This window comes from Eupeodes corollae, chromosome 1, assembly GCF_945859685.1.
Source record: "Eupeodes corollae chromosome 1, idEupCoro1.1, whole genome shotgun sequence".
NCBI lineage: Eukaryota > Metazoa > Arthropoda > Insecta > Diptera > Syrphidae > Eupeodes > Eupeodes corollae.
In genome coordinates, this window is record NC_079147.1 from 284,492,488 (window position 1) to 284,510,953 (window position 18,466).

Here is an 18,466-nt window from a genome sequence, read left to right on the forward strand (position 1 = left end):
AATAAAGGACAACGAACTTCGGATATGCACGTGGAATGTTAGGTCCCTTAACAGACCACGTGCGGCCGAAGAATTAGCGGAGGCCCTAGAACGATATAAAGCAGATATCACCGATATCCAGGAAATACGATGGGATGGGCCGGGCAAAAAGAGGATGAAAAACTGCGATATTTACTATTGTGACTGCTACCACGAAAACCAACAGCGCTTATTTGGATGCCTCTTCGTCATTGGAGCCAGACTTAGGCAAGAAGTCTTGAGCTATAGGTGCATCAATGAGCGCCTCATGACCATACGCATCAAGGCTTAATTCGGCAACATTAGCCTGATATGCGCGCACGCCCCCACAGAAGAGAAAGACGACAACACCAAAGATATGTTTTTCGAGCTCTTAGACAAAACATATGAGCAGTGCCCTAGCTACGATATTAAAATAGTCCTGGGCGATTTTAATATCATTTTTTAATGTAGTACCCGTGGCATGATGGTAAGTGCGTTGGACTGTCATGCAAGGGGTCTTGGGTTCAATCCCTGCCTGTGCCAGCTTAATTAAAAAAAAAAAAAAAATAATTTTCGCGGGTACTGCCTCTTGCGAGGAATTGACAAATCCTTCAAGAGTAATTCTTGTCATGAAAAAGTGCTTTCTCAAATTAGCCGTTCGGATTCGGCCTTAAATTGTAGGTCCCTTCCATTCCTGACAACAGTACTCGCACACAGGAATGGTTGAGAGTTGTAAGTCACTAGGCCCTGGTTCACAACTGACTGTTGTGCCACCCCATTTGATTTGATTTTTTGGGCGATTTTAATACCTAGGAAGGGAAGACATCTTTGGTGGAATAATCGGGAAGAACAGCCTGCACGACAACACTTCCGACAATGGATTCAGGCTCATAGATTTTGCTGCGGGGCGAAACGTCATGGTAGCCAGTACGCGTTTTCCACACCTCAACATCCACAAAGGAACTTGGACTTCTCCAGATCAATCTACCGTCAACCAGATTGACCATATTGCGATCGACGCCAGACACGCTACCAGCATCATGGATGTACGAACTTTCCGAGGAGCTAACATCGACTCGGACCACTACCTTGTTGGATTTCCAGACCCAAGGCAAGACAGGGAGGTGCTGGGAGAAGATACAATGTCGAACGGCTACAATCGCCAGAGATCGCCAAATCCTTTACTGACCGAGCTACAAGTAACCTCTCTCGAAGTTCTCTGCCGCCAACACATTGTATCGAAAACCAGTGGCAACATTGCCAAGATGCAATCAGAGAAGCTGCCTCTGATGTGCTGGTTTTAAAAAAGCCACCAAAAAGGAACCCCTGGTTTGATGAGGAATGTCGGCAGGCAAATGCAGCCAAACAAGAGGCACGCAAAGCGGCGGGGCTTCATAAAAGGACGAGAGCTGCTCGTGAGCTCTATGAGCAGAAGAGCCTCTCGCCTCTTCTCAGAAGGAAAAAGAGATGGCATGAGAAGCGTGCGGTCGAAGATGTTGAGAGGTATAAAAGCAGGAATGAGGTTCGAAAGTTTTATGAACAGGTGAAACGAAATTCACAGGTACATAAACCTTGAACCGAAGGCTGCAAAGACGAAAGTGGAAACATCATAGTGGAACCGCAGTCAATGCTGAGGATATGGAAGGACCACTTCTGCAGACTGTACAACGGTGACGACGAACTGAATTACGCTGTAAGGCTGATCTGTTCAGGATGATCTATTCAACATAGACGACGAAAGCCACCAATACCGTCCTCCCAACTCTGACGAAGTAAAGATTGTCATATCTAAGCTTGATGGCTTGAATGCCGAGCTCTTCAAAGCAGCCGGAGATACTTCAGTATTGTTTGCCCGATCCTTAAAAAAGAGACCCTCTTAACTGCACCAACTATAGAGGCATCAGTCTACTTAACATCGCCTATAAAATCTTCTCTGCCGTAATATGTGAACGTCTAAATCCCATCGCCAACAACCTGATAGTTCCTTATCAGTGTGGTTTTAGACCAAGAAAGTCCACAGTTGATCAAATATTTACATTACGGCACATCCTGGAAAAACCCAAAAACACCAAATCGACACCCACCATCTGTTCATCGATTTCAAGGCTGAATATGACAGCTTCTAGAGGGACGAGCTGTATAGAGCCATGTCTAGTTTTGACATCCCTGCCAAACTCGTCGTCATAAAGGTTTGAAACAACTTAACAAAACCTTTCGATGTCAAAAAAGGTTTAAGACAAGGTGATAGGCTGTCATGTGATTTTTTTAACATCGTACTTGAAAGAATAGTGCAGAGCTCATACGTCAACACTAGAGGCACTATCTTTCAAAAGTCTATCCAATTACTGGTATATGCTGATGACATTCACATAATAAGAAGAACCCAGCGTGACGTCAACGCGGCTTGTGTTAGTATTGAGTCAGAGGTGGCAAAAATGGGTGTACGATCAAACAACCTTGACCGTCAACCTGGGAACTCTATTTTGTCTTTTCTATGAAAAAGATAGGTAGATCCTGGTTGAGATAAATTAAGCGAAATTACTTTAGATCCTATAACTTTTAAATTACTATATTATAGCCGATATACTATAAAAGCGAAACTATAAACTTGTAGCGAACGACGAAATGAAAATCCCGCGATTTTTCCCCTAAGGGTTTTTGAACAAGAAAAGAGATTTTATTAAAGTTGAAAGCTTCTATTTATACATACATTTTATTGCAGATTTTTAGAGAGAGAAATTATGTTATTTTTAAGTAACATTTTTAAGGCGAATTCAACAATAAGTTATTATGGCGAATGGTATAAATGAAGCGCCAAATTCAAAAATAAATGTAATAAAAGTAGTAGAATTTATTCAATTTAAGAGTAAGTTAATTATTCAAAATTTAATTCAAAAATAAAGTAATTTATGATGATTTGAGCTCCAACATTCCGCCCCCTTTGAAAGGATCACCTTTCAAGACGGAATCGCCGCCAATTTGCGAATAGGTCTTCGAAATGTTCCTCGTTGAGTTTTAACATCGGCGACTCTTACTCGCCCATCAGGACCTTCGATGACTTTGGTGACTCTTCCCAAGAGCCATTTTTGGGGTGGTAAATTGTCTTCGTGAATGATGACCAAGCTGCCGATAGCGATATTTGGACTTGATGTTGTCCACTTTCCACGACCTTGCAGTTCAGTGACGTACTCGTTGGACCATCGCTTCCAGAAATGAGTTTTGACAGCGTTAATTCGCCGCCACCTTTCGAGATAGCTTATGTCGGATACCTCAGTCAATAGTTCGGGAATCGCCTTGAGAGAGGATCCGATCAGGAGATGTGCTGATGTTAGGGCTTCGAAGTCGTTTGGATCTGTTGATATAGAAGTAATAGGCCTCGAATTCATGATGGCCTCAATCTCGACAAGTGCAGTTGACAGCTCTTCGAATGACAATTTGGCGTTTCCAAGGCTGCGATACAAATGACCCTTAGCGACTTTAACTGCAGCTTCCCAAATTCCACCAAAATTGGGTGCCCTGGGGGGTATAAAATGAAAATTTATATTGGAATTAGTACAATAATTAATGAGATTTTCTTGGTTGGATTTTTTGAACAACATATCTCGCAACTCGCTTAGTTTTGACTGTGCGCCAACAAAATTTGTCGCGTTGTCACAGTGGATGTCTTTGGGAATACCTCTACGACCTATCATTCTTTTTAATGCTCCTATAAAAGCGTCTGCTGAAAGGTCTGATACAGCTTCTAAGTGAACCGCTTTCGAAGCGAAGCAGACAAAAACTGCCACATAGGTTTTATAAGGCACCTTCCCCCTGATTTTGTAGTATGTGTAAATAGGACCACAGAAATCAACCCCACAGCATAAAAATGGACGTGAAGATGTTAATCTTTCTGCAGGCAAATCTCCCATTACTTGGTCATATAACTTCGGTCGATATCTTGCACAATGAGTGCACCTTCGAATAACGCTGCGTGCCAACTGTCGAACATTGATGATCCAAAATCTTTGTCTCGTTAGCGCCACAAGAGCCTTTGGACCTGCATGGTAGTTAGAATAGTGCAAATGTCGAATAAGTTCTTTGCTGAAATTGCAATCTTTTGGAAGCAACATCGGATGTTTGTTTTCCTCTGGAATGTCAGCATGTTTCAATCTGCCACCTACTCTCAACAACAAAAGACCATTTCTGTCCTCGATAAAAGGACATAACCATTTTGTCGATCCTTGAAGTTTTGAGTTTGATTTTACTGCCTGGATCTCCTTCGCAAAATACTCCATTTGTATGACATTAACTATGGTGAGTAACGAATAATCTAACTCCCCAGCTGTAAGGTATCGACCTGGGAATGGAATCCTCAGTAATCGTAAATTGAGATATCTTTTTACGTAAGCAAAGATTCTCAAAACTTTGGTGTACGAGCTAACCTTTTCAATTAAATTGAGATAATAGTTTTTGTCTTTTTGACAAACTAAAACAGTTTTCCTGTGTTCTAGCAATAAATCTTCTGGAGGAGGAGAAGCTCCTAATGAACATGGCCACCTTTCTTCATCCTCGATCAAGAAATCTGGACCCCTGAACCAAATTGAACTTTTAAGCTCTTCCGCTGTACATCCTCGAGAAACTATATCTGCTGGATTGTCAGAAGTTGGAACATGTTTCCAGACCACCTCCTTTGTTGTGTCCTGGATTTCAGCTACTCTATTACCAACGAAAGTATTTAGCTTCGAAGAATGTGTGGATATCCAGTGCAGAACTATTGACGAATCAGTCCAAAAGTAAGTTTCATTGTAGTGCTTGACGATGACCCTTTGTATTGTTACCCAAAGTTTGGATAAGAGATGTGCTGCGCAGAGCTCTAGGCGGGGAAGTGTTCTCTTCTTTGCAGGAGCAACTCTGGATTTGGCGACTAAAAGTTTCACTCCTACGGACCCACTATTGTCAATGCTCCGCAGATAAATGCAGCAGCCATACCCTTTCATAGATGCGTCTGCGAACCCATGTATCTGGAATCTGATATTGTTTTCTAGAAAAACGTATCGAGGAATTGGAAGATTTTGAATTGAGTTGAGATCTGTCATGAATTGACGCCACTCTGTCTCGAGATTTGGAGAAATATTTTCGTCCCAATCGAATTTTTCTATCCAAAGCTGTTGTAGCAGTATCTTAGCCCGGATAATTATTGGACTAAGCAAGCCCATTGGATCAAAAAGAGACGACGAAAGCGAGAGAATAGATCTTTTTGTGTATTTTGTATAGACCCGATTAGGTTTGTATGAAAAAATGAATTCATCAGCACGAGGGTTCCAAGAAATACCTAACGTACTGGTGAGATTGGATTCAGTCAATTTGATGTCCTTTGGTGTAGCTTCTTCAATTAAAGCGATATGATTGCTGTTCCACTTCGAAAGTTCTAAGCCAGCTGTACTCAAAATTGAAACGACTTCATTCCGTTTTTGACAAAGAGTATCCAAGTCGTCTGCCCCAGTTAGCATGTCATCAACGTAAAAGTCCGACTTAAGAACAGCAGCACCTTGACTAAAACGTTCGACGTTAATTTCAGCCAAATACTGAAGACAGCGAATTGCTAAAAAGGGTGCAGATGATGTGCCGTAAGTTATGGTATTGAGCTGGTAAGTTTGTATTGGGGTATGTTCGTTTTCTCTCCATAAGATGAATTGGAATTTCCTATCCGATGGATGCACAAGGAATTGCCTATACATCTTAACGATATCTGCAGTTAGCGCGTATCGATAAAGTCTAAAACGTAGCAAAATAATCAAAAGCTCATCCTGTATAGTAGGACCCACCATTAGTATTCCATTTAAAGAAATTTGTGATGATGTGCGGCAAGATGCGTCGAAGACTACACGTAACTTTGTTGATACGCTATCAGGCCTTAATACATATTGATGCGGAAGATAATAATGATCTTCATCAAGGTTTGGATTGGGAACTAGAGACATGTGACCTAAACGTTCGTATTCTTTTAAGAAATCAGAATATTGACTTTTTATTGATGCATTTTTGGATAACCTACGCTCAAGCGACAAAAATCTTCTAAAAGCAATATCGTAAGAGCCTCCAAGACAGCTAGGATGTTTTTTGAAAGGTAGTTGTACCATAAGCCGACCGCTAGGAAGCACCTTAATTGTGTCTATGAAATGCTTTTCGCATTCATTCTGCTCTTCAGACCATATTGACCGTAGACCTTGAATTTCTTCAAATTCAAAGAATTTTTCAAAATATTTATCCAGACCAACTTCAAGTGTATTGGCTACGCACGATGCTTTCTTTGTAGTGTTGTATTTTGATTTGTATCTTCCAGATACAATCCATCCTAATGCAGTTTGTTGCAATGATGGAAGACCCTCTCCGAGTTTTATCTGACCTGATTCTAATAAATCGAAGAAAGCTTCAGCCCCTAATAATAAATCGATTTGTGACGGTTGATTAAAATTCTCATCAGCAAGCTCTAAATTAGAAGGTAGATTCCAACTGCTTACATTGAGAGATGCTTCAGGCTGATACCCAGTGATGGAAGGTGCAACTAAAAACTCGAGAGAAATTTCAAAGTTGCTATATCGTGAACGGATTGTTGATTGAGTTTGATATTTTATTTTTGTTTCAGTCACTCCTATTCCGACGATGTCAACATTCTTACGATGTTTCCTTAGACCAAGTGAATTGGCGAACTTTTCATTAATAAAATTGACTTGTGAACCAGAATCTAGTAGAACCCTACCGAGTTGAAAGCCTTCCGATGAGTCCTTGATAAGAACTAATGCTGTTGCTAAAATAACTTGTGCTTCAGGAACTTGCTCTTTTTCCATTGCGGAATGAGTTGCAGCTGATGTGCTTTGACCAGATGTATCTGAGGGAGGATTAATACCAGAATTGGTGTCTGCAGGTTGAGTCCTATGCAAAAGGCTATGATGTGCTTGTTTGCAAGTCTTGCACTTATAAGACGATGGACATCTTAATACACTATGACCCTTCCCTAAACAATTCAGACACAAGCCTAGTTTTTTGGTTTTCCAAAATCTATCCATAACCGAAAGCTCAAGAAATTTTTTACAATTTGTAATTGAATGGTTAAGGTCTCGACATAAGATACAGGATCGTTGGTTTGCAGCAAGCGAAGTTTGTGGGCGATGAGGATTTACTATTGTTGGCTTTGTTGATGAATGTTTGTTGAATGTCTTCACGCATTGTTCCGAACGAATCTGCTTGCTATCTCTTGCTTCCAAATATTGGCACCGTTTATTGAGTATGCTTGCACAATCCTTCCAATCCGGCAACTTCTTATAGTCCAGTTGTTCATCCCACTTCGATTGTGTATCTGTGTCAACCTTCGACATCGCAATATGAATTATTATTGCGTTACAAATATTCTCATGCGATCCTATAGAAAGTAGCGAACTAATCAACGCCGAAATATTGTCTACCAAGCTCCGTAGAGAAACAGAAGAAGCTTTTTGAACCTTAGGTAATTCGATCAGCTGTGAGATATATTCTAAGAAAATGAGGCAATCATTATCATAGCGCTCTTTCAAACTAAGAAGTGCCTTGGGATAATTGGCTTCCGTGACTTGAAAAGCCTTAACTGTGCCAAGAGCTTGATCACTCAAACAAGAAAGCAAGTAATTAAATTTTTCTATTTTTGTCAAACTTAAATCATTTTCTACCAAATTGTTGTACGAATTTATAAAATTTTTATAGTCTGAATATCTTCCACTAAACTTTGGTAAACGTTGTTTTGGAAGATGACTAATTGTATGTGGGACAGTAGAAACTGTCATGTCTGCGATACTACTTCGTCTACCAGTACCCAAAAGCGAAAGAATTTTAGTTTTTGCGGTGATGTACAAATCTTCTATTTCACCTCTACTAGTATCTGTTGGTAATAAAACTTCTATTTTGGTTTGATATGCTAATATTTGTTTAAAATACGACTCCAAAATTCCTAGACGACATTCAAGTTCAGTTGAAGTTAGGGCGCTAGAATTGGATTCCACGATATTCTTTATCCGAGATATACTTCCTTTAGTAGAAGCTCGTTGTTGTTTTAATTCATCAAGTGTTGGTTCAGCCATTTTAGATTTTTAATTTTCTATTATTCTTTAAACAGCGACAGTAAAACAAAAACGATTATAATTTATTGAAAATTCAATTAAATTTATTCAACAAATCAAAAATGCTAGGTGGCAACCCTGTTGTAAAGAATAAAATTTCCCAACAAAAAACTGTCCCAACAAATAAAATCTCACGGCGAGTTGAATTCAAAGATAGATTGTGAGAATTGAGATTAATCCAAAATCCAATTTTAACAAGCGAATTTATTCTGTACTAAGAATTTCTTTTCAAAGCATTGAAGGTTAAACCTACGAAAAGGCAAAAGTTGTTTAATGCATTTCAACGACAAAAAAATGCTATTCAAAAAAGCTCTATCAGTGAATTGATCATGAAGCAAAAATCTCCCCCGACGACGACGATGATGGCGATGATGACGATGATGACAACGTTGACGACCTGGGTGATGATGTATTGGCGAAATGAAGATCGATGCACTGATATCAAGTTGAAATCGAATCAGGTGTGTATACCATGGAGATGTTATGTGGCTACGATAAGAGAGTACGAGCGAATAGAGCAAAGCGATAAATGAAATCAATGATGTTGTGTGCCGAAATGTTGATCTGTGCACTGAAATCGAAATCAGGTGTGTATACTATGGATCCTATTTGTGGATTGTAAGTAACGAGAGAACGAGCGAATAGAGCGAAACGATATTATGCAATGGTGTGGTGAGTGCGTCAATGGGTTAGTTTTCGAAAATATGTTGGAAACGAAAGCTTTTTAATATTGTGTGAATGTGTGTGTGTGTTTCGCCCAAAAGTGGATCGTAATTACACTTTTGTGGATTTTATCAATTTTTACGTGATGAAAGCACCATAAATTATGCGGATGCTGATTATGGTTAGCGAATGAATTTATGTTCGATATATGTTATTTAGTTTATGTAGTTTTATATTTAAATATTTATTTATGAAATTTATTTATAAAGCAGGATATGTTGTTCATAGTTTTATTTAAATATAGTTAGAATATATTTTATGTATGTATATAGTTTAGATATATATATAATGTACATTTGAAGATTTAGGTAATAGCAAGTTAATGGTCTTTTTTGTATGTCGAATGTGCGTTTTTTTTTTTTTTTTGTATTTAGCTTTTATGTTGTAATTAGCTTTAAAATTATGAATTATGATGCTGGAACAACGCACATTTGAATAAAATTCAGACCGGACATACCTGGGTGGGAATTTTTATACTTATTTCCCACAATTTTCTCTGGCTTTTTAACCTGCTGGTTCGTCTTCTTCTGGGATGATTGATGAGAGTTTTCTCCTTGGATTTTGTTCTCCCTTCTCCTGGATTTTAGCACCAACACCATGCACTCGCGACACGAAACCGATAGCGCGACGTAACCGATGAAATTTTCACTTTTAATGCACTAATTTATAGTTTTTTGATTAAGTTTATAGTTTTTATAGTCACTTTTAGTGCAAGATATATATAAGTTTTCACACAGAATTTATTTCTTTTTAAATTTTGTATAGGAATTTATGTGGATTACCACTTTAAACACGTTTGGGCGCCAAAAATGTACGATCAAACAACCTTGACCGTCAACCTGGGAACTCTATTTTGTCTTTTCTATGAAAAAGATAGGTAGATCCTGGTTGAGATAAATTAAGCGAAATTACTTTAGATCCTATAACTTTTAAATTACTATATTATAGCCGATATACTATAAAAGCGAAACTATAAACTTGTAGCGAACGACGAAATGAAAATCCCGCGATTTTTCCCCTAAGGGTTTTTGAACAAGAAAAGAGATTTTATTAAAGTTGAAAGCTTCTATTTATACATACATTTTATTGCAGATTTTTAGAGAGAGAAATTATGTTATTTTTAAGTAACATTTTTAAGGCGAATTCAACAATAAGTTATTATGGCGAATGGTATAAATGAAGCGCCAAATTCAAAAATAAATGTAATAAAAGTAGTAGAATTTATTCAATTTAAGAGTAAGTTAATTATTCAAAATTTAATTCAAAAATAAAGTAATTTATGATGATTTGAGCTCCAACAATGGGTTTAACGGTTAATGAGAGCAAAACAAAGTACATGCAGTCATCAAGAAAGGACATAAAACATTGAAGTCTTGTTCAAAACGTCATCATCGATAGACGTAACTTTGAGGTAGTCAAGGACTTCGTCTACTTAGGCTCCGCTGTAAACGCAGAAAACAACACCAGCGCTGAGATCAAACGCAAAATAACTCTTGCTAACCGCTGTTTCTTTGGGCTAACAAAGCAATTGAGTGGTAAAGTCCTCTCTCGACAGGGACCAAGGTGTCGCAATATAAGACCCTTATCATCCCCGTCCTGCTATACGGTGCAGAAGCATGGACTATGACAAAAGCGGATGAAAGCAATTTGGGTCGTTTCTAGAGAAAAGTTTTTAGTGTGATCTACGGTCCCGTATGCATCCAAGGGAACTGGAAGAGAATATGGAACGACGAGCTGTACGGGCTGTACAGCGACGTAGACTTAGCCAGAAGGGTAAAAGTCCACCGACTAAGATGGCTGGGTCACGTAGAGCTGGGTCGCGTAGAGCCGCCTCTGACCAATGCTCCGGCCCGGAAAGTCTTCGAATCCACACCCACAGGACAGCGCAGTAGAGGAAGACCGCGGATCAGGTGGCGGGTACAAGTGGAAGGTGACTTCACCCATCTTGGAGCGTGAAACTGGAGACATCTAGCTAATTACTAGATGGAGAAGTTTGTTGGGTGAGGCCCTAGTTCACACAGGACTGTAGCGCCACCTTAAGTTAGTAAGTAAGTATGCAACTTAGTCGTGATAAAAAAAATACCGAAATTCAGACCAGGGGTGAAATCGAGTAAGCTGATCTTTTAAGAGTTGACAATCAAAATCAAGAAAATACGTCTGTGTAAGGTAATAGACGATTTCAAAATTTTAACCAAACAATTTGACATAAAATAAAAACTTCAAGAAGGGGATTTGTTCGTAGACTACTACATTAACATGTGGTGTTGAAGCGAACTTGAAGCACTCCTCAATTCTTTGTATACCTGAATCGAGTTGAAATGAGCTTGATTTCCCGACCGGAATCGAGTCAAAATTTGTAAAGAAAAACCTGTGTGGAGGAGTTGTTTTATTTGCATTTTGGAAAGTGCTGTCAAACTTTATCATTTTTAAATCTTCTTGTGTGGTGGGAACAGCAAAAAGATTTACTTAATTTAAACTGAGATAAACTTTTGGTGGAAACATAGCAAAACGTATTTATCTGTTCTATTGTTTTCTCTTGCAAAATAAGCCTAGTTAGTCAATTTTCATTAATAAAACTAAATTATATCAACAGTAACAGATTGATTTCTTCACCAATGGAAAACACATGATTCCAAATGCACAACGAACACAGCCATCAAGATACAAATGCCAGATATGCACATATCAACTCATAACAATTTTATTTTTGTGTTCCAAAAACAGCTTTAAAATCAAATTTTTTGTATAGTACTGTCCAACATTGCGATAGTTTTCAAAATTCTGAATCCTTTTTATAATCTTTTAGGGGTTCCTGGTGTCTGTCAATATGTGTTTTATCTAAAATCAGAAATCAACTTATAATAACGACTAAGATCAAGAAATATTGAAATAGTAATTATTTTCAAGCTTAAACTTTCGATTAACCTGATGCATATCTGTCTTTTGTAAGTGTTTTTCTTGAACGAGTATCTTTCTATGACCCTTGGTGCAAAAGGTTCAAATAGAACAAGTTGATAATTTCCGAAGAACAGAGACGTTTTAATAATAAATTCATCCCATTTTATTTACTACACTTCTCTCCCTACTCAAAAAATGATTTATCAAAATAGAAACATCTCCTTTCTCCAGAATTCTATTACAAAAAGCTTGTCTAGTATAGTTACTCTATACCTGCATACCTATTTTCTAATCCACATTGAAATGAAATTCAGACAAAAATGTGACGTTCTGATTGGGACTTACTCTTCCACATACATCTTTCGTACTTACATTTATGTGAACTTTAAAAATCGGATTAAGATTTTAAAACTGAGTCATGATGTCTTATGTTCAGGAAAATATAGATACAGGGTTTGACCTTTTTGGAATTCTTAGAACTTAGAAATTCCCATGAATAAAACCTAAAACAAAGCTTATTTCAATTTAATTTATCTTTCTCATGTGCTGCACCTCAATAACTTAAATCATACAAATTCCAGTGAAAAATAAAACAAGCTACACGCCTTTGTCTTCTACAAAACTCTGATTTCGTCCTCTTCGACTTAAGTGTAATGAAAAAAGGGAACACCCTATAGATTCATTTAATGGAACATCAATATGTTCATACATTTTTGTATATTCCCAGGAAGAGTAAAATATTTTTTTTGTTTTTGTAATAAAAAGGACCTTTCAAGAACAGTTGCATGTCAAAAATCAAGATTGCAATTCAAAGGAAGAACATTTTATACTGTCTTTATGTTTTATAATCTACATTTGTTCATACATACCGTTATATTATTCTTATATTTGCATTTAAAAATGAGAGAGAAATATACATATACGACAGGATACACCCAAAGCACGCAGATCAAGGATTAATAATACAAAAGCCAAAAGGATGATGGTTCGTAAGTGCATATTGAAATTTGTGTTACTGTAGCATGCAAATGATTGACTTTTCATTTTCTTTTAAAAACCTACATTCATAGATGTCTAGATATCCTTTTTATAGATGATACACCCACATTTTGTTTATTTTCAATTATCCTGAAAATTGTTTTCTTCTGCATGTTCTTGAAATAGGGTGCAACGCAGAATACCTTAAGCAATATTTAGGCAATTGTTCGGAGTAGAAAGTCATACGTAGTTGTATTATTATTTTCAGAGTTTTGGCAATTGGGGTTTTAGAACTTAAAAACAGTAGAGATAACCTAAATATTGATGAAAAAGACATTCAAAAAGGATCTTATTTGTCAAACACACAAAAGTTAGGCTGAAATAATATCAAATTGATAACAAATTAGGCAGACATTTTATGAAAATAAATGTTAGAATTATCATAGATTAACTATTAACAGCTTGGGTCGTTCTAATAATAACGTATTCCAAAATCATTTAAAATGAGTTTAAAGCCTTTTGCGTTGTAGAAGTCTATAATGCAACAAAAAAAGCTGTGATGTGGGCCTAAAGGATCAACTTCCCATTGATATGCCCTTAATAACGCACATCTGAAATTCTTATCAAACTATTCAAGACGTTACACATATTTTCTTTCACAAAATCAAGCAATCCACCATTTGATATATTTGCCCTTATAAACCAAATGTTGCAAGAAACTTGTCCATTTTGTTTTTTATTTACACACTTTATGAACACTAGTGTGAGCACTAGGTGATTAAGAGAAGGGTTGAAAAGAGTTATGGGTGCAAATGGGTTTTGAATTTCTGAATATTTCCAAAGCATTTCATTCTGGTGTTTGCCAAAGCAGGACATTTACAGAGGAAATGGATTATGGTTTCACTTTCTCTTTGATCACCACAGCTACGGCAAAAGGTGTTGTAAGAAATACCCAACTTCTCTGCATGAACTCCTATAGGCCAATGTCCGGTACAAACCGCAACAGTCCTGGCTTTGTCTTGCCTTGGCCGCATAGAAGATCGTTTGTACGGGTTTTGTTATAGGTGGCCAATGGCCATATCTTCCTAGATATAATGCAGTTGGGTAAATTGCACCACCTTCGGTTTGATTCAGTTTGGTAGATAGAAAAGATTTTACTCTTCATAGCACCAAGAGGAATGTTAACCATTTCCGCAAGTGAGCTATGAAGGGCCGATCCTTGCCTGGCTAGCTCGTCAGCCCGTTAATTTCCCATGATACCACTATTGCCCGGAACCCAGATCAGGGTAACACCGAGGTTAATATTCAGGTTCGCAAGCTCATCGCGACATTGCTGGACCAATTTAGATGAGGATATGGCCGAGTTAATGGCTTTGACAGCTGCCTGACTGTCTGTAAAGATAGCCCATTGCGGTTTTTGTTTGGGTTTTGTTTAAGTATCTTATATGCCTCCCTTATTGCCAGCAGTTCAGCCTGAAAAACGCTAGAAAAGTCAGGAAGCCTAAATTATTTGGCTACATTTAGGGACTCAGAAAAGATCCCAAAACCAACTCCGCACTCCATCTTTGAGCCGTCAGTAAAGATGGTTGTGTCGAAACCTATCGACACGATGACATCCTCCCAATCTTCTCTCGATTGGAAAATAACCTTAAAACCTTTACTAGGGTTCAAAGTAGGAGTGCAGTAGTTAGTGTCTACCGAGATAATATCTGAGGGAATCAATTTCGTTGTGTTGCTGTGACCATAAGGTTTTGACAACCAGCTGTTTGATTCCTTCAGCCTAATAGCGCAGCAGGAAACTATGTATTTAATAAAAAGGTCGATTGGTAGAAGATCCAAAATAACGTTAAAGGCGTCCGTTGGGCAAGTACGCCTGGCCCCTGTGGTGCCCACGCAAGCTGTTCTCTGAACCTTCTTTAGCTTATTAATATTATAAGCTTTGCTAAGAGCAGGCCACCACAAAATCGAACCATATGTTAAGATTGGGCGTACTACGGCTGTGTACGTCCATAAAATCATCTTCGACTGAAGTCCCCACTTTTGCCGAAAGTTTTGCTGCAGGCGTAGAAGGCAACACAGGGCTTCTTAACCCGTACTTCAATATTTAGTTTCCAGTTTAGTTTAGGGTCGAGTATAACTCCAAAATATTTTGCACTGGAAGACAATGATCTGATTAGACCGTTGAGTCGAGGTAGCGTGAAGGGCGGTACTTTAGTTTTGGTGGTAAAGAGCAACAGTTCAGTTTTACTTTGGTTAACTCCTAGTCCAAAACTCGTGGCCCAGTTGCTAGCTTTCTTCAAAGCTGACTCCGTAATTTCACTAATCACAAAGGTTTACTTTCCTGACACCGATAGCACCAATTCATCCGCATAGGCTACCGCCTTCACTCCAAATCTCTCTAATTTACGAGAATTGTATCCATGACCAGAAGCCTGCCTCGCTGGGGTGTTCCCCTACTCACGTGTTTTGTTGCGATTGTATTGCCTAGAGAGGCTCGAATCTTCCTACCACTGAGCATGGAAATAATCCATTCTCGAATGAAGTCTTCTACACCGTACCTAACGAGCGATTCTTCTATGGATTCTGTAAGGACGTTGTTAAAAGCACCTCATGAAGGGCAGTCTCCGTAGATTTGCCCTTAAGATAAGCATGCTGAGAGCTTTCGAGAGGCCGTCCAACTAGGATTTCTCTAATATGGTAATCAAGAATGCGCTCCAAGGTTTTAAGCAGAAAAGATGTTAAGCTTATTGGTCTGAAATTCTTCGCGGATTCGTGACCTCGTCTACCCACTTTTGGGATAAAAACTACTTTGCCCTGTCTCCACGACATGGGCACATGTTTGAGAAGAAGGCATCCTTTGAAAATTTGTTCCAGCCATGGAGCTGCCACATCATGCAACTTTTGAAGCATAACTGGCAGTATGCCATCCATGCCTGGGGATTTATATGGAGACAAAGTATTGACGGCCCACAAAATATTTTCTCTGGTTATAACGGAATTGACTGGCTCCACATGAGCTATGTTTAGCTCTGTGGTTTCAAGCGATTCGGGGTTATCACTCTCGGAACCCGGAAAGTGCGTCTTCATCAGTAGCTCAAGAGATTCGGCTGGCGAGCCTGTCCAGGTTCCATCAGGCGTTTTTGGAAATGAAGGATTACAATGTTCCTTCGATAAAACTTTGCTGCGCCTTGCGGAGGCCTTTATGTCTTCGATTGATTGACGATTCTCTCCAGCCTTGTCTTTTGGCTGATGACAGGACTTGCTTGTAAATTTTAAGAGAGTCTTTATAGGGTTGGTAAAACTTATGTTTGTGGCAGATATTGAAAATTGTCCTCGTCATTTCCCTTAGACGGGACAGTTCTTCATTCCATCAAGAAGGAAGGGTGTTACGGCTATATTTAACTGGGCAAAAGACTCTAAAAGCTTTACTTATAAAAGTTTCAAAGGTTTTCACCTCTGATTCAAGGTATCCTATCGATTCAGTGAGATTCGGTAAGTGGCTTAGTTTAACTTCTCACTTAGTATCTATCTACCAAGAGCATATCTTGTGTACCTAAGTTCAAAGTTTATAGAAATGATCATGTTGGTAATGTAAAGGATTTAGGTGAAGTCGTTCTTATAGCGGTAAAAAATACACATTTCTCTTCTTTTGTATCTTTTTCATTCCACCAATTTAACTGGTCTGTGTAAGGACTAAGACTATTTTAATTTTCAACAATTATATTTCTCAAAGAATTTAGAGTCTGTTTATAGCGAACTCTCCTTGGAATTAGACTTTCTTATCAGTGTGTCCTGCTCTGATACCAATATTTTACTTCTAGGTGATCTTAATTTATCGCACATTGACTGGATTACATCTGAAGAAGAATCTTGCCTTGAAACCTCTCTCTATCTTTTCTTGATAAAATCCTTTCTACTGACTTACAGCAAACGAGCTGTATTTAGAACCCAAAAATTAATTTCTCGATTTAGTATTTTCTTTTGACGCTATTTGCACTCTTGTAATAGAATCTAGATCAGCAATTACTACTAATGATATATATCACTTACATTATGGGCAGGGCACCTCTTTAAAAAAAAAATCCAAAAAAATGTTGAGAACTTGTAAACTTAAAGAAATAATCATATGGCATTCCAATTAACTTAACAGCCATTTGTTAATAGCCCTGAAGAAGTTGATGAAGTATATTTCCATAATCTTCACTTCTTTTCGCAATCTAGCTGTACTCACATCTACATATGTGCTACAGAGCACGGTCCTTGATCTTTTGTTCGTGTTGAATGAGGCTTAGCCGGTCCCGATGGTATTCCTCCGATAGTATTAAAAAAGTGTAGAAATGCTTTAGTTAAACACCTAACGTTCATATTCAAACATTCTCTAAAAACACTAAACAGGCAAATTTCTCAGCATATGGAATAAGTAATTTCTAACACCAATTTTCAAGAAATGTCAGAAGGCGGATATAACAAACTACAGGCCCATTGCAAAGCTTTTTTGCATTCCTGAAGTATTTTAACAAGTTGTTTGTGAAAGTGTAGCATTTCTAGTAAAAATCTCATTTGCGAACAGAAACATGATTTTGTGAAAAAAAGATCAACAGTTACAAATCTCCTTACATTCTCAAACATATGTTCAAACGCTTTAGAACAAGGTTATGAAGTTGACTGTATATACACTGACTTCTCTAAAGCGTTTCACCAACTTATCCACGGAATTATTTTATTTAAATCAAAGACTCTTGGATTTCCACCATTTTTCTTAGCTTTTAATCAAATCATACCTTGAAAACAGATTCTATGAGGTAAAATTTACAAATTGTCATTCAGAACATTTTGTGGCTCAATCTGGTGTTCCTCAGGGACGACATCTTGGCCCTTTTTTGTTTATCTTGTCTTTTAACGATGTAACGTCATGTCTACGCCCAATTGAAATTCTCATTTTTGCTGACGAAATGAAGATTTCTTAAACGATAAAGTCCACCCATGATCATATTATTTCACAAGCCGACATTGATAGTTTAACATTTGTGTGTTAGAAAAATAGCCTTGCATTCAACCCTTTAAAATACCAAACGATAACTTTTACAAAAAAAAACTAATCAGTAGCGTATTTGACTATTTTATATCACATTTTTATATTGTTAATAAAGCAAGTTCTATGCTTGGTTTTAAAAAAAACTATGGGCAAAGGGGATCAACGATCCCTTTGTTACTCTTTCTTTGTATGATTGTCATGTTCGTCCTCATCTTGAATATGATTCGCAGGTATGGAATCCCTTTTCTTTTACGAAATTCATAGAAAAAGTATTGAATCAATTCAACATAATTCCATTCTCTTTACCTTAAAAGGCTTTCTTTGGGATGATCCTTCTGATCATCGTATTTAGCTTCTTCAAATGCAATCTACTACATCCTGTCAAATAAATATTTTCTCGCAACCGGTGGAAAAAGTTGAGAGCTTTCAATACATTGGAAGTATCGTTTCCATCGAAGACGGAACCGAACAAGATGTCATCTGACACATCGGCAAAGCAAAAGTGGCTTTCGGTATACTTACTTCCTTAAGGTGGCGCTACAGTCCGGGGCGGACCTAGAACTCAACCAACATGCGTCTCCAGCCAGCTCGGTCCCTAGCTAGCTGTCTCCAGTTTCGCACGCCAAGTTGGTTGAGGTCCTCTCCCACCTGGGTGCGCCACCTGAGTCGCGGTCTTCCTCTACTGCGCCGTCCCTCGGGATTG

At 38.1% G+C, this 18,466-nt stretch overlaps 1 protein-coding gene across 1 annotated transcript; it reads right to left on the reverse strand.

The window, feature by feature from the left end:
- Positions 1-2,957: 2,957 nt before the first annotated feature.
- On the reverse strand, positions 2,958-8,090 carry LOC129951099 (uncharacterized). Its single transcript, XM_056063114.1, has one exon. The coding sequence runs from the start codon at positions 8,088-8,090 to the stop codon at positions 2,958-2,960; it is 5,133 nt and encodes a 1,710-aa protein (XP_055919089.1).
- Positions 8,091-18,466: the final 10,376 nt, after the last annotated feature.

Coding starts and splice junctions, on each gene's coding strand:
- LOC129951099 (XM_056063114.1), bottom strand. CDS start 8,090: ATGGCTGAACCAACACTTGATGAATTAAAACAACAACGAGCTTCTACT.